We start from the raw sequence: 21,661 nt of genomic DNA, 5'->3' as shown, positions 1-21,661 counted from the left end.
TTGAGTCTCCTTCCTATTTATCCACCTTTCTTGCTATATGCCTTGATTAGATTTGCAGGGTGAACATCCAGCTGGGAGAAAAACTTGCAAATGGACTGTAGTGATCCTTTTGAATTCTGCACACACCTATGAATAAACATTTTATTACATAACCCATGTATTAATAAGTGAATACACAATTACAACTACTGAAGTGTGACCATTAGCAAATCATCAGTTCATGAGTCTTTTCATTGTATTCTAAATCCTCTAACAAAAAGAAGTATGTTGTTTCACCCGCTTCGAATGTTATCACACTATTGAATGGATGTTATCAGTGGTTAATGGGACCATCGATATGGTCCAGTTGGGGCATGCTGTGGCTACTGGAAGGCTCAGAAGGTTGTTATCATCTATCAAATGCTCAATCAATGAATACAACTACAAGAGAAGACTCCAGATCCACTCAGAGGAATCCAGTTGACCGGGAATCCAGTTCACCGATGACTGGACGTCGACTGGATAACGCGGCAACGTTGGGCACTTTCCTGGTTAATTGTTTCAGGTAAGACCAATTAAATGATAAAACAGAGCATTTAAACTGTTATTAATTAGCCAATAAGCGAAAACAATACAGAAAACGTGTTTTAAGGCGGCGATGCATGAGTGTTGACATGAGATAACCGTGTTGAAATGGTGTTTGTAAACGTTATATATTACGTTATTAGCATGTTGTACGTGCCTGTGGCCTGGTATGAAATAAGAACCGTGTTGAAATGGTGTTTGTAAACGTTATATAATAAAGTTTCGTGACATGAGATACTATTTAGGCTGGTCAAGCTGGACTTAGCTGGTCAGGCTGGAAGACCAGCTGACCCACCAGCTTGACCAGCTTTGCCAGTCTGGGAGCACCAGCCCACCGTCACCTGCTTGTTTTTTTTTTTTTTTTTTCAGCATTAACGTTATTAATTACCATGTTTTACATGTCTGAAGCCAATGAGGAAATTTAGTTTAATATTAAAACGCAAAGTTAGCCTGTAAAATGACGTTTTCCACACTGTAAGGCAATAAGGCTGATTGCTTATATTGTTTATCTGCTTTTTATCGCTTGGAACTTGGAAAATAAAACCCAAAGGCACAGGTCTGTCTGTCTGTCTTGCTTATCTGTTTATGTACTGTACACTGTAAAAAAAACTCTGTAAAAAAGGGAAAAAATTACCAGAACATTCTCCATTTTGTTTACGGACATTTCCTTTAATTCAAAAAAACAGAACATTCTGTAGATTTACAGTACATTCTCCGTAACCTTTAGGGACACTTCAATCCGCCTATGAAACGCAACAGTGGTGACAATCAACAACAAAGCTTCATGCCGCAATGCAGGCTGGGTACCAGGATTGTAGAAAACTCATTCACAACACCCATCATGCATTGTGACATTACAAAATTGTGCAACGTTCTTACCATTTACTGTCACCATTGTTGAGATTTGTATCCAAAGTGTTGATGTCTCTCTGAAGCTAAAAAAACTAGCACATTACAGCAGTCTTATTCAATACAGTGTCATTTGCATAGAGCATCACTTTTATATGCTTTATCTCTTTATTGTTATTTTATCATTTCATGTTTAAATAATAGGCAGCATAACATATAAACAATCAATCTTAGATGACATGATAGTTTTTCCTCTATAGTCTTAATAAAATATTGTTGCAATTGCTAAAAGAGGAGAGTTACTGTAGTTCAGTGAAGGTCAAGAGACAAATGCCTAACTAACGGAAACAGTAATCACCATAATGGTGACTTCAAATGAATCTAAAATAAACACAAACTGGAGATTTAATGTGATAAATTTGGTGGAAAATATCCATTTGACTTGTGATCACATTACTTATCATCCATGTTTAGAAAATAACTCTGCAAGCAAGTTGTAATTTTAGGTTTCAAACAGAGATGGTGATAGAAAGGCAAAAGTGAAAGATTAAAAGCTGATTAAAAGGCAAAAGTAAAAAGCTGCAATCACAGAAGTGTGCGAAAAGTAGGAACTTTATGGCAAACGTTTGCATGATGACCTCATGTAATGGCCGCCTTGCTGTCTCCTCAGGGGTTATTGCACCCACAATTCAATGCATTATTAAAAATACGGATAAAACACCTGTAAAACAGAAATCACGGAAAATTCTTTTATATTTATACGGTACTTTGTCCGTTTTTTTACTGAATTTTTTTACAGTGTATTTGTCTGCCTTTGTAACATTAATTCATCTTTACCTAACTTTTTGGTCTTGTTTTACAGCATCAGTTTCCAACGGGTTTCCAGAAGTACAAGAACTTCTTTGGTAAGTTTGTTTTATTACTTACATGCTCTATGTCTATGTTGAACAATCCAAAATTAGGTTTTGGGCCAAGCTGTTTAGAGAGAGGGCCCATTCACAAATCTGTCTAGTGCAAGTTTCTCTCTGTTCATGTTTTAGGTGTTTGAAGATGGCCCAGAGAGGTAAGTCTTACAATTCCTAATCTAGAAGCATTAGGCGAGTGTGTCTGAGAATGATGGTTACGATCTGCAAAATCCACACTTACCCTCAACACTGTCTACTATAACTACCTAGCCTTTTCTTTCTTTGTTATTCAACAAGAGAGAACATACATTAATGAGGAGCAAAGGGAAACCCTGAAATCCTTTTTTAAGGAAGGAATGACACGTGTTGGCTCACCCATAATAATAAGAGCTGCTTCAACTACTGGATTGGACACCAGTGTCATAGAAGTAAGGTTTACTTTAGTGCCACACTAACAATAAACAGGTCAAATAAATATATCATTCTGCTGTACCGTTGGTATAAATTAAGTGTTTTGTTAACATTCAGTTTAAGTGGTGTAATACTCTTTCGTTATTTTTAATTTTTCTCTTTCAGAACTGGATCGGTAATTACAAAAGGTCATTAAATGCTTCATCTGAGCCCCGACCATTAAAGGCCAAAGTTCACATCCGAGAGCTGTCCCCATACAACCTTTTTTGTAGGGACATTCTTAAAAACAAAGGTGAAGGACAACATTAACATATACTTTTAATTGTTATACTAAATGATTTGTTGCTGTACATCAGAGTTGTAAAACAGATTTTCAAGATTGTTGTGTGTATTGAATGAATCATCAGGTCATCTACTTCACACCTTACTGTATCTTGTTTTAACAGAGTTGTTACAGAGAAAAGGGTTTCACAACACAAGTGAACCAGTATGTATACTCGCATTATGTGAACCGTACCCGCATACGTTTGACTCCAAAGTACGGTTCATTTTGCTAGTGTGATCGCTTACTGTACCAGGGTGCGGTACCCTTAAGCTTTCCCTGGTATGCTTTGCAGAGGTGGTGTTGGGTATGGTTCCTGTCCCTGTAAAACACTCTGATATGCGCGGCACAAATACGTACAACCATGTGTCACTGCATCCGCACAGCATAACAGAGGTGTGTTTGACATTATGCGCGCTGCCTGGACCGATTTGCTTATGACATTAAAGCAGCTTGTGAGTGATTCACAAGTTTACATGTACATGAAATCAAAATAAAGTAATTCGTATATATTCATTTTATGCATATTTGCGTGCTGTCCGGGGAGGTCTCCGAGCTTGGAATTTGGCCCGAACCCAGTGTATCCCCCTTTTTTTTCTGGGAAAACAAAAAGCCAAGAGTGAGGCAATGGGGTGGTGTAGGGATTTTGTGAAAGTTGTCGAAGGATAGAGGTGAGAGACGGCTTTACAGTATATACCGGCTTCCTCTTGCACTTATTGGTTGATTACTATTGGTTGATTACCTGAATGTGTGCCTCCCAAATTTTGTTAAATAAAACCTCATTTGGGAAGCAGACTGCTCCTAATATGCTTTTAAATCTCTCTCGCGGTTATTTAAAGTCATACGCCAAACAATCTGCAAAGCGCGCATGATTTCAAACACACCTAATAAGCCATAAACTCATTATTACGATGAACTCCGTTGTGCATATCTTACAGTTTTCTTCAAAACAATTGCATCTTACTCGGGTATGGATCATAAAGTGTGGATCATAAAGCTGGGGAGGGGGGACAATCGTACTTTGGTACGGTTCGGTCTGGTTAAGTATAATGTGAGCATGCCCTGAATTTACTTTAAAAAAGAGAAGCTGACTCATTTCTGTGCATCTATTTTTTTCCTCAGGCACAATGAAAGATATGGGGAGGTGGTCCACATTAGGGAAAGAGGACAAAGACAAATACTGTCAAGAAGCAGCAGCACTGAGGGCACATGGCCAGGCACAGGACCTTAGCCCTGAGATGAGGGATCACCAAATTAAAATGCACCTGAAGAAGCTGAAGTTAGAGGTTTGAAAATAAGTGTCATTTGCTAGGAATTAGTGGTATTATAGTATTAGATACAAGGGTGATCAACAGCAATTGTGATGTGAGCAGAACATGTGATAGACAACTAGATTATTTATCTGTAGATTTTTTTCATCATTTCAAATGAATTCATCCCCAAAAAATATTCCATCTGATTTTTGTTTACAAGGCTATCAGCATCAAATATTCTCACATTGAAGAGATTGTCAAAAGCACATACAACCTTCTCAGACTAAATTCCTACTGGTTGGGCTAGTCTATTTAGATCAAGGTGGTCAATTGAAACATTAGTAGTCAAATATGGCCATGAGTCAAATATTAGTTGGATATTGGACTCTATGCAAGCACAGCTAATGTATAGATGGTTTCAGCGGCAACAACATAAACAGATTGGTTTTGTGGCCCAAACGTAACTTCCGGTAAACTTCCGCAAAGAATCAGTAACAACAGAGCCCCTCTAGAGCAGAGCCACTGTCCTGCAGAGTTTAGCTCCAACCCCAATCAAAAAGACCTGAGCAAGCTAATCAAGAGCTTCAGGATCACTTGTAAATTATAGGCAGGTGTGTTGGCGCTGGGTTGGAACTAAACTTTGCAAGATAGTGTGCCCTGCAGGAGCAGGGTTGAAAACAAGTAAATTACCTTAGTACAAATCATAGCTAAAGCATATATATACTACACTGAGCTAATGTTACTGTGAAAAATGAATGTATACAATTATTTACTATTTTTGTGGTTGTCTTTATATAAATATTGTAAAGGTGTCCAAGCTTGAGGATTTAAGTGTGGAAACAGCTGTTTTATCTTTTGATCGACAAAAGTCCAGCTTAGAGGTGTATGAGCTGAGCAGCAAAGGAGCTGCAGATTTCCTGCACTCAACAGACACAGTTAACAACTTTGCACTGCATTTCAAAGGTAATATTGGTTATATGAAATATCCATATATTCACAGAAATGGACTCAGGTTTGTAATAGTGCAAATATACATAATACAGTTTTATAAAATTAATTGTTGTCTGTTGTTACATCTGTAGCCAGCTCCTCAGCTGCAACATCGAGTACCAGAGTTGAGGTCAATGTGCTGCTGAGAAAAGTGCAAGATCTGTTTAACCAAAAATATACTAAGCATATGTTCAAACACTTTTTAAGTCTTGACAACCTATTATACCTTCATGAATGCATGGCATTATTATCAAATCAATAACTTATTTGTGTCCATCAACCATAAGATTATGACACCTTACCAAAATGACTGTTTACAGGATGGAAGAGTCACAATTTTCCAACTGTGTTACAATGTGTAACATGTACATGCATGTGTTTGCCCGTGTCTTTCAGAGGAGGCCGGAGGTACTGGAAGGCTCCCCTACCAATCCCTGGTGAATCAGGGAATGACAATTAAAGTTGCTGGACTTCCCAACAGCCTTACTTTCAAAAAGCCATCCTATTATGGAAGGAATCAGTTGGAGGCCATTTTGCAAGCTGCTGAGGAGATTTCATTTGAAATCAGTAAGTGGGATTAACAGTGGTTGTGTTTCTCCACTTGTGTTTTGGCAGATCATTTGGCTCTATGTAAAGTGGGAAAAATATGTTAACTAAAGAATAATACAGGCCTACATGTGAGTCTATGTATAGTGCTGCACTCTAAAAATGGCCGGGTTCTTTTTGACCCATAATGGGTAAATATTGTACAGAGCACATGCTGGGTTAAAAATGACCCATAATGGGTAAATATTGTACAGAGCACATGCTGGGTTAAAAATGACCCATAATGGGTAAATATTGTACAGAGCACATGCTGGGTTAAAAATGACCCATAATGGGTAAATATTGTACAGAGCACATGCTGGGTTAAAAATGACCCATAATGGGTAAATATTGTACAGAGCACATGCTGGGTTAAAAATGACCCATAATGGGTAAATATTGTACAGAGCACATGCTGGGTTAAAAATGACCCAATGTTGGGTTGTTGTTATGCAACCATGGGGTATAATAATGCAGTAGTTGGGTTAAAACATCCCGGTATTGAGTCAATGTTAACCCAGCGGTGTGTTCTGTCCAATATTTACCCAACATGCGTAAAAAATAACCCAGACATTTTTAGAGTGTGGGCCATTGCATTTCTCTCTGTCCCTTCACCCCAACCAGTAGAGGTAAATGGCTGCCCATTCTGAACCATGGTTCTGCTTGAGGTTGCTGCCTATTAAAAGGAAGTTGCCACTGCACTTTTAGAAAAAAAGGGTACAAAAGTTGTACCTTTTTGTCACTGGTACACTGCCTTTTAAAAAGGTCCTAAAATGTACCATTTAGGTATTTACATTTACGGCATTTAGCAGACACCCTTATACAGAGTGACTTACAACTGAGATTTAAGGGCCTTGCTCAGGGGCCCAGCAGCAGCAGCTTGGTGGACCTGGGGTTCGAACCCATGACCTTCCAATCAGTAGCCCAACACCTTAACCACTGAGCTACCACTTCCAGATATGTACAAAAGTGTACTCTTGAAAAGGTACTGCCCCAATGACAACTTTTTCTGTGAGGTATTTTGTTATGAATTGGCACTATAAAAAATAAATGTAATTCAATTGAAACAGACACATACAGAATCCATAACCTGAATCTATGACAGTTTGTAAGGGATGTGAGTCATGTGACACTATTTCTCAGTTGGAGTTTCCTCATTATAGTGCAACACATTTTCTAAAAAGGCACCGCTCCAGAATATCCTATAGCTGTTTAGTTGAATTTGACTAGTGATTGTGAAGCCCTTGGCAACGTTTGAATTCTACGTATAAAATTACTGTGAATTATATTCCTTCATTAATACTGCTGTGTGATTTTTTTTTTCCTCCTGTAATGCAGGAAGACCAATTATTTGTTATGCTTATCCTACTAAGTGTTTTTTTTTTTTCCTAAACATATCAATCAGATGCAGCACAATGCAACACCACTGACACAGCAGAAGGAATGTCAGAGGCCATGGACGCAGAAGGTACGCTGAGTTGTTATATATTTATTTAAAGATAAAATAAAAACATTAAACTTAAGAAGCATCGTTTACTAGATATGTAATTTTGGTCATTACACTGCACATTTGACCACTGTACACATTATTGAAATAATGAAATGAAGTCAAAAGATGAAATCTGTGTGTGATAGTTTAATATCTTCAAATCAACAGACACCGCAGATGTTGTCCAGACGCAGTCAGCAGAAGAAATTTTAGAGGCCATGTGTGAAAATGGTATTTCTTTTAAGTCTGCCATTGACATAGGACACAAAGAGAAAAGCTCACTTGTTTAAAAATTACAATTTATAGATACAATATTTATTCAGGTGACATTTAACATCTTTTATATGATTAGTGTTCTGATAATTTTACACTTTAATTTACGCTGTTGAGATATAGTTGCAAACACTGAATGATACTGTATCTATTTTTAATCTACAATTTACTAATTAACTATTGACAGTACAAATGCTGACAAATTGCATTATGAATTTGTAATTTAGATTTAGAATTTGTATTAATAAAGTTGTTGTTGTGTTGTGTTTTATGTTCTTTAGGTACAGAGCTGGAAAAACAGTCCTCAGAAACAGCCACTACAGTAGCCATCGTGATGACTGCAGATGAAGGTACAGTATCTTTTCAAATTGTGGTGATTTTTACGTCCCATTGAGAATAATAAGCTCTTCCTCAAAGTAGACCAGGCCAAATAGACCTGGTTTGGAGGCAGCAACATAGATAAAAACAGGTAGTTTCAACAGATTACACTACTTTATCCAGACCAGATATTGGAACAGAACCATAGGCCACAACATTTTAAAAGGGAAACAATCCAGTAGACAGTGACACATTGTGACAAATCAGACTCAGATTCTTTCATTTAGGACTACGACCTACGACTGTATGAGTTATGGCATTACAGTTATTAATAAATCATAAACCTGTATCAATGTGAAGTAGAGCTGAAGAACAAAGTGGTGGTGAGATTTTTGAAAATTGAGTTACACTTCTGAATCAGGTTTGATTTACATAAATTTATGAAATGGAAAACCAAGAGTTTTCCTTGTTTCAGGGCTACACTAATGCCGCTTTCTGAAATGGGCCACAGGAATTCTTCTTTGTTGACCTGCTTGTATCGTATGATTGAGCGTCAGCAAGATGGGTATATGCAATACCCACATTTTATTTTGGCAATGGTTACAAATGAATAAACTGCCTTTGAAATGTTACTTTAATTATGCTCATGAGTATAATTTCAACTAACTGGCTTGACTTAAAAATATTTGTTTTTTATTTGATAGATGGAGGCAATCTTTGCTGTGTCTGCCACATCCATTTCGATGACAGGAAGAAGAACGCTTCAAAGAAGTGGCGTTCATGGGCACAGTGTGCCAATCATGGTCACACACTGCATGTGGTTTTAAAAAAAACATGTGTCTTAAATGCCAGTGTCAAGACACCATGCAAACACCCTGAAGCGCTGCATCAGTGATAGGAAACAAGATGCGTTAACAAGATGTTTTATGTTCCAACTTGTTTGAGTTGTTTTTACTTTGTTCATGACCCCATCCCTACAAACACACACACACACACGTTTTTTTTTTAATGTATTAAGTTACATGTAATGTTGTTATTGCAAATTTATTGTACCGATTACAGTTATCAGAATAAAACTGATTTTTCATTCACTCTAATTTTTATTTATTGTTGTCATTTGTTGGCACCATAAGCGTGGTCCCCTTTACCTGGGACATGTGGGGAACAATTAATATGTATTGTATTGAATTTAGTCCCCAGGTTGTAAATGATGAGTAGCCTATTGTTTCATCTTTTATCAATGGTTCAGTAGGGTTGGGTGTTGGCAAGGAGCTCACCATACTTTTCAATACAGTGAGTCACAGTTCGTTTTCATTTTATGATTAGATACTTCACATAACTTTAACTTCTTTTTCGCAGTCTTGCTGTCACTGAGAGGTATTTGGCAAAATGAATATTGAAAAGTTTGTTTGTCAGAGCAGTAGTGATACTTGTGGATACTTAGATATACAGTTGAACAGTACAATTAAATTTTTAAACTTTAAATATAATGGTTGCTATGAACGATGATGAGGATGATGATGTTATATGTATCTGCTTTATCAAAGTTATTTTCCTCCATAATACAGATAAATTTGAAGCAAATCTCTATTACCACATTTAATGTAATGAAATGAACCGTCATGACAGAAATATATATTTATATATGAATTGAAAGTAATACAAAAAATTTGAGACCAGAAATCCATCATGAGTTAAAAAACTGGCTATGATGCTCAGTTGTAAGGAATGTTTTGGAATGATTAAGTAATTTCACATTATATGTCATTTTGTGTTAAAATTAATCATTGACAACCTAAGTAACACAATATGTGGTGTTCCAATAATAACACAGAGATGCATTTAGTGTGTTCCCAAAATAACACTGATTGTGTTGTTTTAACACATCTGTTTTCAGAGTGTAGTTATTACTCTACAGTATGCTGTAGCATTTATTAACAAAGTTTTAAATAATATATACTGTATACTACAATTTACTATAGTATGGGTATTTACTACTTTAACTATAAACTACTTTAGTACTGTTTTATGTGGGCAGAATTTTTATGACCGGACACACCTGATCCATAGACATTCATGGTATAGTTTGCATACTGCTCAGGCCTGTCTTTGTGCTTAGAAACCTGGACAAGAAGGAACATGAAACAATACATAGGCTTCATATACTAGATTTGGTACACATAGCTGAAGCATTTACTTTCTCACAGTGACAGGTTTTGGAAGGAGGGAAATGGTACTCTAATGGGTAAACTAAATAGGCCTGTTTGCCATTTTTAGTAGAGCTCAAAAGAAAACATTTTAACAGAAATAAATAGGCTAGAGAAGATGCAAGAGAGCATACATTATGTATAATGTTTGCTAATCTAGGTTTTGGCAACCAATAGGCCTAATAGTCATCTACTACAAGTAGCCTACAATCGGAGACGACTACCCATCAGACTATGGTCTTAGTTATTAATTATTATAGCAGCATTAACATAAATAGAAAGCCTATGCATATAAGCCCAAACAGAAATGCAGTTTGTGTGTGTGGACCACTGACCAGGTATTCCTCAAGGTTTGGGGTCTGTTTACACAGCCAGAAACAAACAAACAAAAACAAACAAACAAACAAAAAGCTATTTTATCTAACCCTATTGAGCCTTCAAAGTGCTCTCTGAAACTACACCTGAGATGGCTTGTGTACGTTGAAATGAGAACATGAAAAGTTTGTTGTAGAGCTAAGCCAAATACATCGTTACAAAGGTCTTGACCTGGAGAATAACATATGTCAGTATGAAGAATCTACATGGCTCCTGCTTTGAAATATTGACCTTTGAATCATCACCTTTGTGCATTTTTGAAGGCTTATAATTAGGCAACAAAAGGGGCTACAGACATGGGACCAACTGTTAATGAGAGCTCTTGACCTCAGTTATCATGTCAATATAGTCAACTTGGGACACTGTCAAATATGGTTAAAATGAATTTATTTTAACCTATTTAACAATTAAATATTTAAAATCTGATTGCATAAATGTGTTTACAATCCCCTAAACTCCTCACTGTACTCTCAACTCACTATTTACAACCTCCAATTATAAGAAAAACAAATGTTTTAAAAAACTACAATTCCCAACAGGTGCGCAATGCAACTTGACACAAATCATCACTAAAATTGTAGTTTTTCTGGTTTGCAATGTAGGGCTGTAAAAACATTTATCTACTGAATATCTCAACATCTAGTTCAGACAAACTATTAATTATACTGCATCTAGATGATTAACTACGTTAAGCAAATGTACATAAGTTGTTTTTTAAGATATTTTAGCCGAAACAGTGTTTTTGGTTAGATGGGATACAGCTACGCGATTTAGGGTTAGGTTTGGGGTAGAATTCGGATGGAAACAGAGGTTCTGGTTTCAGTGATAGCAGGGTCAATAGCAACCACCATAGCAACGAACTATATAAAACTAAATGGAATAAATTCACTGAACAAAGAATGTAAAAATAAAATAAAAGCAGCCAATGGGAAAATAAAAAAATAATTAATCCACATAAACTTAGTTCAGGAGCATTTCAAGCCAATAATCGTTATGTAAGAACCTACTGTATGTGACACTGTCTTGTGGATTATGACTGTAAAATCATTGTACAAGTCATTTATTAAGTTAATCACGTTTCATTGACCTCAAGTGTGCTGTGACAATGGCTGAAAACATGACAATAACTCATTGTGGAAAACATTTTATTTTTTACAAACTTATACAGTATTTGTTTCAAAGGATTCAACTGGAAATTAAAAAAAAATCTGCAGTGCTAGTTATCATATTCATCCTCACTGTCATCCTCATTGTCATCATTATCACTATCATTGTATACCAGTGTCTGTATGCTTGGCATGGGGAGGGCCTGACACAGGGCCTGTGGGGGTTGTCTGCAGGAACAATGTCTGGTACATGTGGGTGAAACATCACAATGGCTTGAAGTCGTTTTCTTTACAGCTGATGGAGACGTTGAATGAGAGCAGCTTTTGCACCAGGCTGCTCAGTGTCTTTGATGGCAGAGCACAGAAAGGCTGCTGCTGATGGAGATGTTCAGTTACACTTTTCATTTCTTGGTAAAGCATGCGCTTTTCCTCAGCTGCCCGAGTCTTCATATGCAAGGCATCAATCCCTCGCCTTTTTAGACTCCTCGAAACATTATCTTCTTCAATCTAGGAGACAAAAGAAAACAAAGTGCTATGTCAATGTTACCAGGTGGTTTCTAATACGATTGGCAGGTAGTTAGTTTGTCAGATGGTTACTAGAGTGACTGCTGTGTGGTTACTAGGGTTAAGTAACTATACTTACAGTGTCATCAAAGCAGAAATAGACATGCCAAGAGGGATCACATGCTTCCTGAAAATCAATTGTCGCAGGGAAGATGCTCATCTGCGGGGGCCATTGAATGCTGTTGTATTCTTTTATTGCCTGTCTCAGTCTCTTGTTGGAGCTTGCTACCTGCTTGGAGAGTCTAATGGCAATGCCCTGCCCATCTGAAGCAAAGTTAGGAAACACGCATGCAGAAAAATGAATGTATTAATTTGTATTATAGTCCTTTTTAAGTTGAAACTTAATGTTTCATTGTATCTACTTATCCACAGCACTTTACCTGGATATTTTCTTTTCAGGTGGAGGAGGACTGCTCTCTCCCTTGATTCAGTTCTAGCCTTGCAGATCAGTCGGCCTCTGAGCTCACGGTCCACATCTTTAAGAGTAGACTGGAAGTCTGAATCAGACTCTTGCCATCTTCTCCTAATGTGGTGTTTTTTCTCCATGTTCAGCAGAGAGTCCTCAATTCTACAATGGTCAGCAAATAATTATTATTAAATGGTATGTACACACTTGATCAGAGAACAGTAACAGACAGATTACTGCTTACTTACTCTGTTTCACCCTCCTTGTGTGACTCTCGAGTCCCAGATCTACACATTACAAAAAGTTCAGTAGCTAGCAAGCAGAAAGCATTACTGTGGTACACCTGACCAAACATATGTTACAAGTAAGGCCTTGGTGGTAATTGATTACTAATTACACCACATTCAAGTATTGCAGAATTATTGCAAATCTTCATTTATAAGCACTGGTGACAGTTTCCTTAAAAACTATGCTGTTACTATGATCACATGTTGAAGCACATCAGCAGGGCACATAAAGACAGCTGTAATTACCATAGTCTTACATAAACACATTAAACTCTTACTTGAACTTGTAGAACTGAATCAGTCTGATGATGTAGTCCCTTTTCCATCTACAGACAGTGTCTGGAGAACAAATAAAGAAGACATTACTACCACTCTAATAAAATAATTAATTTCATGTTACTTCTTCACATAGCTTACAGGATTATATTTTATTACTGTACATGGAAAGGTAAGTCTAACATTTGCAATATTCTTTGTTAATAATATTCATGACCTTCTTACAGTATTCAAGACATTAACTTAAGTTCCTTACTTATTGGTTTCTGTTTCTGTTGGGCTAGCTCCATCTCCCTTTTTTTCCATCTCTCCATGTCTCCTTCAGAAACCAATACTACACAACAAAAATAACAGAAACCAAGACACACGTCAATCCTACATACTCTTGTGCAAAATGCACTTGTAAATGGAATGTAAAATTCTCCCATCTTCAACTATTGTTACCTGCTTCTTATGTGTATTGTTTACCTGGTGCCTCTCTGATGACAGAGGAGATATCTTCTTGAGCGAGAATCGATATTTTCTCTGCTTTGTCTAGTCTTTGCAGGAGCTGCACTTCCGAAAAGACGGTTTAATCTACTTATGCTTCCCAATTTGTGTGTGATTAGCTTCACTCCAGAAAATATAAAATGTATAAACAGTGAACAACCAGCACAAAATTTTGAAAGGTTATAGAGCAGTGGACAAACCTTAGGTCAGTTGATTTCCTCCATCCATAATGCAAAAGGGCATCAGTCAGTAGGTCAAGGCGATGAGATGGAGTCATCTCCTTTGTGACTCTGGCAAATCTTCGGAGGAAAGACCACAGCCTTTCCATTCCTTCCCCATCTGTGAGCCCAAACCCATCGAGCCGTCTGGTACTGTACTTGATCTATGATTAAAGCAAAGTGGTAAAATATCACATACTGTACACTGACACTGAGCATGATCCTACTGCTTATAGTGATCACGGTTACAGTGTTCAACCACTTACATGAATCAAAAAGCTTGGGGCAGAATCATTCCTATAGAAATGCTGTGTAAATAATTTGTTTATAGTAATCAAGTAGTCCACTTACGATGTTCATATTGGGTATGTTTGTGTGTATATGCATATGCCTGCTGTGCGCAGTTGCGTGTCATGTGATGTTTTCCTTTACTCACACTGCTGTTGTCTAGTGAGTTATTTCCCACCCATTCCTGCGCTGCTGGTGTTGTTATGGGACTTTTATGGTGCATAATTAAAATCCCCGCACTCTCACAGCAGCAGGTAGGTATACTGTATGTAATGTAAGTGGAGTGTAATGCCTTCACCTTGACCATTCAGACAAGGCCCAGAGCAGGAGAGGGCCTTAGGGGTCAGCTTATGTTATTTTATCTTTAAATTAATAAAAATAGCAAAGCTGTTCATTACTTTATATTCATGTAATTATTATAAAAATTAGATGGTAATCTGCATAAAAATAAACAAAGGAAGCTAAATTGGTTAAAACAATCCTCTGCTTATAGTGATTAGTTTGACCCAGACAGATTTGAGATAAGCAGTTCCACTGGATTGTCCTACACATTGCATCTCTGAAACAAGTTTAGACAAACACCAGGTTAGAAAAATGTTAGCTTAAAGATTATTTTTAGGCATTTCTAACTAATTTCAGCTTTGCAGTGCATAGACAGGAAAAATGGAGTGAACAAGGAGTGAATTATGTGTGTAACATGTCCTGATGTCCCTATGACGTCAATGAATTACCTGGCAGGGCAATTTGTGTCCATAAACATGAAATGCTGGTACGGCCAACGAGATGTTGTGTGGTACGCCCTCCCCGGATTTCTGTTTGACCACAGTATGACAATTTTGAGTTGATGTGTCAAGGTATTTTCTCAAAACAATAATTCAGTTTTACACAGAAAAAAAAAAAATGGTACTTACCTGCAAATGTGAGGCAACAACACAGGCAATGTCATAGACTACTCGCAGTTGTATGTTCTTGTCCTCACATCTTTGAAGTAGCGCATCGATGACATACAGGGGATAGGCTAATCTATTTCAACACAAAAATGTTAATGATAAAACACTTTATACTGAGGAAAAGTTAAAAATAATTATACAATCTCCAGCATCACAATCAATACCTAAATACTCAATAAGAACACTCAGAATGATCCAAAACATTTTATGTTTTCTTATATTAGTGAATATTATAGAATTGTGGTAAAGTTTACATTTTGTAATATTTTGGAATCTCTAATATACATTCCATGAGGTTTCTATTTGGTGACTTAAAAAAAATGAAATAAAATATGGCTTATGTTAGGGTCATGCTATTTTAGGCATTTTATGAATAGCTAGAATCAAACAAGGGAATTATCATTCTGGAACACTGGGTAAATAGTAAGAGATGTCACTACAATGGCATAGACTTGCCGTTCTCCTTGGCTCATGTTGACAAACATTAGGGGCATTTCATGACGACAGGATGCTCCAAACACTCCTGTAACATCAAGTTTCTTTGCTTGTTGTTGTGACCTCAACACATTGCCAGCCTTAAAGTTACTGCAGTCCTAAAGATTTAATAAAAACATTGAATTTATGGGAGGAATAATGGTCTTTTTCCACAAGTTAAATCTAATATTTTATGGACTCCGACCTAATAAAGTATTCTGCAACTATGACTAACTTCGTGAGGCTTTGAGCTGTCAAGATGTGATAGCAGGTAGTCCTCTACATCCTTTTCATCAACAAACATGCGGGTTCCATGTAATGGCTCAACCGCACTTGTCCCTGAGCTTTGCTTCCTCACAAGGCCAAAGTTGGCATCCAGTGTCACGATCATATCTCCATCCGCCTAGAAAACAAACAGTTACAGTAATCCTGGTTTTGTGTCTGCACCAGGTTTATACACTTATGCTGTTACTGTTTTATTATAATACTTTAACCATAATTGCATTTTCCAAGACCATATGGCAATTGATATCTGCAAATCAGATAATTCTGTATAATCAAAAAAGAACCATGTTAGAACTAGAACCAACCTTTGGACATGCTGGGCATGTGGTCCCATCATCTAATTGTGGGCAAACATCTACCGAACTTCTTTGTCTGAAGTGGTGATGCCTAAAATGGGATATGGATTCTCCCACCAGGGCTCTGTAAAGGGTGTTGACCTACGGTATAAGCAGCAGTCAGTGAAAACATTACAGGTTCACATATTACATCTGGTGATGGTGGTAAAAACACTCAGTTGTTATTTTATAGAAAAATATTTTGCACAAAAACTGTTGCACAATATTGTTTTACCTCAATTATCTTGTTTTTGTAATTGTTTGAATCAAAATTTAAATTGAAAATCAAAAACAATTAATTGTACAGCCCTACAATATGGACTCGTTAGTCTTCCATGAAAGTAACGGAAATGTTCACTTCACAGACAAGGCTTCAAACTGACTTCTGTAAACTGACTTACCTCTGCAAGTGTGAGGTTATTTTTCCAGCGCAGGGTGTTGCAAAAACCCTCAACAGAAACCTGACACTCCAGTGACAGACAAACAAAAAGCTCAAGCAGAGGGATGGAGAAGGCTGTCTGGGGCTTGTCGGCTGTTGCTGGCCAGAGCCCATACCTTAGCAGTGTGCAGGTTTCTGGTTCACACGCACACATATCGACTGTGACAGTGCAGAGCCGTCCTGCCAAATTAAAAGAGGTAAATAAAGATATAAACAACTACTACTATTGAGACTACCATATCAGCATAGACTAAATCAATTGAGTGTGTCACCTATAGCTTAATGATTGATATTATTGGAATCAGGATTTAAAGCAAGCAGGATTTTGTAAAATGACAAACCTGTGCTAACAATGACCTTCATGTCCTTTGTGTACACAGTATGGGTGTTATGGCCTTCAGGTAAATATAGGAATAACCCCAGGGAGGATGGCTCATAGTAGGCATTCTGTAAGAAAGATTTTAAAACTCAAGACATTAACACAGAGGTTCTCAACTCTGGCCCGCGAGATCCTCTTTCCTGCAGAGTTTTGTGCCAACCCTGATCAAACTCACCTGCCTGCAATTATCTGGTATTCCTGAACACCTTAATTAGCTTGCTAAGGTGTGTTTAATCAGGGTTGGTGCAAAACTCTGCATTAACAGTTGATACGCCATAGTACCAAAACAATTTAGAAAGAATCGAATGAATCTGTTGAAATTACTGTGACTTTGCTGTCTGTATGTATGAACATATGCTATTTTACTTACATTCCACTTATCAGGAAGATGCAGTGAATTTCTGTGAGTCCTCTTCAGACAAGCCTCACAAAACACTGCAGTGGTGCTGCACTCAATGCACCTATAATCAGCATGTTTTTCTAGGCAGACAACACACTGGGTTGTGATTGGTGCTGAACATTCAAACGACACCTTAAGCATGTCATCCTTGACTGCATCCCAGGCATGAAGCTCTCTCTTCTTTGCCTTACTGTATGCAGTCTCAGAATATAAACTACAGCTTGGTGCCACATCGTCAGGTTCAGCCTGTTGAGGCGTAATAGATGTGGAAGGGTCCAAAGAGTGGGTGTGTTTGGAGTTGGGCTGAGGAGGAGCTTGACCAAGGTAAGAAAACTTTGCAGAGCCCGTGATAGAACCTCCTCACCACCTTAATCTTAACATTCCTGAAGCGTGTGTGCTTAACAGCTTTTCCCATATCTGAAATCTAAATATTAGGCAATTATTAGATAAAGCAAAGTGCAACCCATACTGTACTTTTTTATCACCGCCTAAAAGACTGAAACGCATCAGTAAACATGCGATGCAGGTGAGGTATATGTATTTGGTAAGACAGATAGAATAGATTGATAGATAGATATATAGATAGATAGATCGATAGATTGATCGATCGATCGATCTTTAAGGTGGCAGTAGCTGGTTTAAGCTGGTCCTCCCAGCCTGGCAAAGATGGTTAAGCTGGTGGGTCACCTGACCAGCTAAGTCCAGCTTGACCATCTTAAAAGTGACAAAAACACATCTAGACCAGCTTGCTACACCAGCTAAAACCAGGCTGAAAGACAAACTAAAACCAAGTTATGCTGGTTTTAGCTGTTTTTAGGTAAGGATAAGGCTATTAACGTAATATATAGCATTTACAACAATTACAACACGGTTGTTATCTCAGGTCACGCCACTTTAAAACACATTTTCTGTTCAGGCATGTAAAACATGCTTATAAAGTTAATGCTCACATATGTAAAGGGCTAATAACGTAATACAGTAATCCCTCGCCACTTCGCGGTTCAAGTTTCGCGGCCTCAGTGCATTGCTGATTTTTCAAAAATATTCATCAAAAAATAAAAATAAAAACGGTTTCCCAGGATGCCAGACAAAGAGAGAAACTCTCTCAGAGGCTTTGTACATACCCACGGGCACTCAGACAAGGCACATGATTGGTTCCCGGCGCGAGATCTGAGCTGATTGGTTGCGCATCATCGCATCCTCTCCCAGCTTCTTCCCTTGTTTTATCTCGGCACTCTCGTTCACGCTATCAACTGTGTCTCGCGTATTGTGTTCGAAATTAACTTTTTGTTAAGCCCTTACAATGCCTCCTAAGCGCCGTGCCCCTGTGAAAGATTCCTCTAGTGAGCACAAGAGGAAGAGGAAGATGATGACCATCAGTGAAAAGGTCAAACTTAGGGCCAATCCTACTTTGCGGATTTTCACCTATCGCGAGGGGTTCCGGTCCCCATTAACCGCGATAAACAAGGGATCACTGTATATAACGTTTACTAACACGATTGCAGCACGGTTCTTATTTCATACCAGGCCACAGGCACGTAATAACATACTAGTAACGTTAATGCGCACGTATGTGACGTAAAGATAGGCTAATAACCATAGGCTATATACCATTTACAAACACCATTTCAACATGGTTCTTATTTCATACCATAGATATCTACACTTAGATGTCGCTTTGGGGTTCTAAAAATGCATCAAAACCGCCGCCATCTTGGAACAGGGGTCTTGTACTTCAAATTCATGGACGATGCCGGACTTTTGTGCTGCGTTTGGATGTTCAAATGAATGAAATCTAAAAACCAGACAGCAAGGGATTACATTTCACAAGTGAGAATGTGTTTTATGATATTGAATGTTACGAAATTATATTTCTGGTTACGTTGGTTTCTTTCAGTCCTTGGTTAACGACCGCAGCTAATCCATGCTAGTTACCCTTTAGTTTTGTAGATTCCGAAGCTCTTAATAAGGAAATTAAAAATTGACCCATGCTTTTTTGTTTAAAGGTGAAGACCCAACTTCATGTATGTTTTGTAAGATTCCCTTATCTGTCAAACATATTTTATTAGATTGTCCTGGACTTAACACAAGCACGTTCACTTAAGGACATATTTAATGAGATTATGCCTGAAAAGGTTTTGGAGTTTTTTTTATCGTATGTTAATTTAAAAAAACAAGTATAATATGACTTGCTGTTTATATTTGTTTTGGTTTTATTGCATTTATATGATATTTGTGTTTTTGTAATTGAATTTTTGCCATGAAAATAGCTTTGATTGCTGACATGGCATTAAATAAAATAATCTGAATCTGTTTGTAGATTCCCAAGTGATAAACAGAGATGTCAGTCATGGACAATAGCACTCAGGAGAGAAGGCTTCGAGCCAAAAGACTGCAGCTTACTGTACAACTGTCATTTTCGTCCTGAAGATTTACTAGCACTATGCATTATATTTTGGAAAAGTAGATTATCTTAATATCAAAAACTTAAATTTTATCTGGACTCAATGATAAATACATGTCTGACCGTTGGAACGACCAAAAAAAACTAGAAAATCGCATTCATGACGATTTATGATGATTTTATTTCTTTGCCTACATTTACACTGATGCATTAAAGAGGAGGGGTCCCGTTTCCAAGATGGCGGCTCTATTGACGCATTCGTTCCAATGAACTGCAGTAGCTAAGGCGACATCTAAGTGTAGATATCTATGATTTCATACCAGGCCACAGGCACGTAAAAACATACTAGTAACGTTAATGCTCACGTATGTAACGTAAAGATAGGCTAATAACGTAATATATAACGTTTACAAACACCATTTCAACACGGTTATCTCATGTCAACACTCATGCATCGCCGCCTTAAAACACGTTTTCTGTATTGTTTTCGCTTATTGGCTAATTAATAACAGTTTAAATGCTCTGTTTTATCATTTAATTGGTCTTACCTGAAACAATTAACCAGGAAAGTGCCCAACGTTGCCGCGTTATCCAGTCGACGTCCAGTCATCGGTGAACTGGATTCCCGGTCAACTGGATTCCTCTGAGTGGATCTGGAGTCTTCTCTTGTAGTTGTATTCATTGATTGAGCATTTGATAGATGATAACAACCTTCTGAGCCTTCCAGTAGCCACAGCATGCCCCAACTGGACCATATCGATGGTCCCATTAACCACTGATAACATCCATTCAATAGTGTGATAACATTCGAAGCGGGTGGTTGTTTCACTTAACTCATGCAAACTGAATAGTGCTGGCCAACTTGTTTTGAAATCTGCTATCATGGGTGCATCTCGAACCACTTCTTGCCTTCTGTGAGCAAATGTCTTCTCCATCAACATTGCCACCTTATATTCATTGTTTCTTTTTTCCACTTCTGAGAGGAGATCTACTCTTAAAAGTTCTTGAGTCTCCTTTGTTTCACCAGATGGATAAGCAGGACAGTAATTGACTTCTGCTTTTTTGGGCTTTTTTACACCATAAGCAGGACTGCATCTATCATTAGGTTTGTTTATAAGGGCATTTACTGATACTTCTAGGCATCCAAGACGTCTCAGCTTTGTAGTTACCAAGTTTATACTTCAAGCTTGTCTTCCAGCCGTCATATCCAGTGGCTGAACCAGGCTCTTTCAAACAAGGATGAGCTGACACAAGAGCTGCAGCTACATCCTTAAACTCTGCATCAGAGAGGTAGACTTTGTACTGAATAATTGTTTCAATTAAGCCATCCAGAATGGAAGACTTGAGTTTAGTATCAGGACTCAATAAAGTTCCCTTTTCTTTAAATGCAGCATTGGCCATTTCTAGCTATACTTCAGCGTCATAAAAGAACCTGGGCACCTTGAAGACCAAGGGCCATCCAGAGAATCTTGAGGAGATCAACTCGGGAGAAGACAATATGTCTGTATCAAATGAGGTAGAAGATGAAACGGACACAGAGTCATCTGAAGAGTGAGCGGAGGCAACAGGAGAATAGAGCTGGGAATAGAGCTTTTTGCGATGGACTGTACTCCAATGAATGTGCAAAGCATTCCATGTCTTAAAGGAACACAGACAATTTGTGTGTAGGCAAGGGTAGCGTTGCCTGTGACGGTGCTCTAATCTAATATGTTGTAGTAGCTCATATCTACTAGATAAAGTTACACTACATGCCTTACACTTCCACATCCTGATCCTGAGTAATAATTCTTCCTCCTGTCCCCCTACTTCAATCTCTTATA

General features: G+C 37.8%; 2 protein-coding genes across 6 annotated transcripts; one reads left to right on the top strand and one right to left on the bottom strand.

Moving 5' to 3' along the window:
- The first annotated feature begins 276 nt into the window (after positions 1-276).
- LOC132838386 (uncharacterized) lies at positions 277-9,039 on the top strand. Of its 5 annotated transcripts, none has more exons than XM_060858679.1 (13): positions 277-544; positions 2,276-2,318; positions 2,454-2,476; positions 2,616-2,746; positions 2,895-3,021; positions 4,174-4,337; positions 5,114-5,267; positions 5,387-5,473; positions 5,691-5,861; positions 7,285-7,347; positions 7,537-7,599; positions 7,923-7,991; positions 8,664-9,035. In XM_060858679.1, exons 3-13 carry the CDS (start codon positions 2,464-2,466, stop codon positions 8,852-8,854), a joined length of 1,233 nt encoding a protein of 410 aa, XP_060714662.1. In that variant the 5' UTR covers positions 277-544; positions 2,276-2,318; positions 2,454-2,463; the 3' UTR covers positions 8,855-9,035. The 5 variants fall into 5 exon arrangements, with proteins under 5 accessions (XP_060714662.1, XP_060714665.1, XP_060714664.1 ...); XM_060858682.1 differs by lacking the exon at positions 8,664-9,035 and adding an exon at positions 8,435-8,524; XM_060858681.1 differs by lacking the exon at positions 5,387-5,473.
- A 2,870-nt stretch (positions 9,040-11,909) lies between these two features.
- LOC132838390 (uncharacterized) lies at positions 11,910-20,656 on the bottom strand. Its single transcript, XM_060858685.1, has 17 exons — positions 20,390-20,656; positions 17,408-17,861; positions 17,000-17,105; positions 16,621-16,838; positions 16,190-16,321; positions 15,835-16,002; positions 15,582-15,718; positions 15,087-15,198; positions 14,907-14,987; positions 13,872-14,051; positions 13,649-13,739; positions 13,437-13,514; positions 13,183-13,243; positions 12,866-12,904; positions 12,592-12,779; positions 12,291-12,475; positions 11,910-12,154 (listed from the first exon to the last, which is right to left on the bottom strand). The coding sequence occupies exons 2-17, from the start codon at positions 17,576-17,578 to the stop codon at positions 11,912-11,914; spliced, it is 2,190 nt and encodes a 729-aa protein (XP_060714668.1). The 5' UTR covers positions 17,579-17,861; positions 20,390-20,656; the 3' UTR covers positions 11,910-11,911.
- Between the last annotated feature and the right edge of the window lie 1,005 nt (positions 20,657-21,661).

This window comes from Tachysurus vachellii, chromosome 22 (genome assembly GCF_030014155.1).
Source record: "Tachysurus vachellii isolate PV-2020 chromosome 22, HZAU_Pvac_v1, whole genome shotgun sequence".
NCBI lineage: Eukaryota > Metazoa > Chordata > Actinopteri > Siluriformes > Bagridae > Tachysurus > Tachysurus vachellii.
This window is presented reverse-complemented; position numbering and strand designations above follow the sequence as displayed.

Bases quoted from the DNA above. Each gene is read 5' to 3' on its own strand.
- LOC132838386 (XM_060858679.1), top strand. The intron at 3,022-4,173 runs GTGAAGGACAAC...TTTTTTCCTCAG, and splicing joins GGACATTCTTAAAAACAAAG to GCACAATGAAAGATATGGGG. The intron at 7,600-7,922 runs GTATTTCTTTTA...TATGTTCTTTAG, and splicing joins AGAGGCCATGTGTGAAAATG to GTACAGAGCTGGAAAAACAG.
- LOC132838390 (XM_060858685.1), bottom strand. From the start codon at position 17,578: ATGCTTAAGGTGTCGTTTGAATGTTCAGCACCAATCACAACCCAGTGT. The intron at 16,322-16,620 runs GTAAGTCAGTTT...CTTATACCGTAG, and splicing joins ATAACCTCACACTTGCAGAG to GTCAACACCCTTTACAGAGC. The intron at 13,740-13,871 runs AGGTTTGTCCAC...ACCGTCTTTTCG, and splicing joins GGAGGAAATCAACTGACCTA to GAAGTGCAGCTCCTGCAAAG.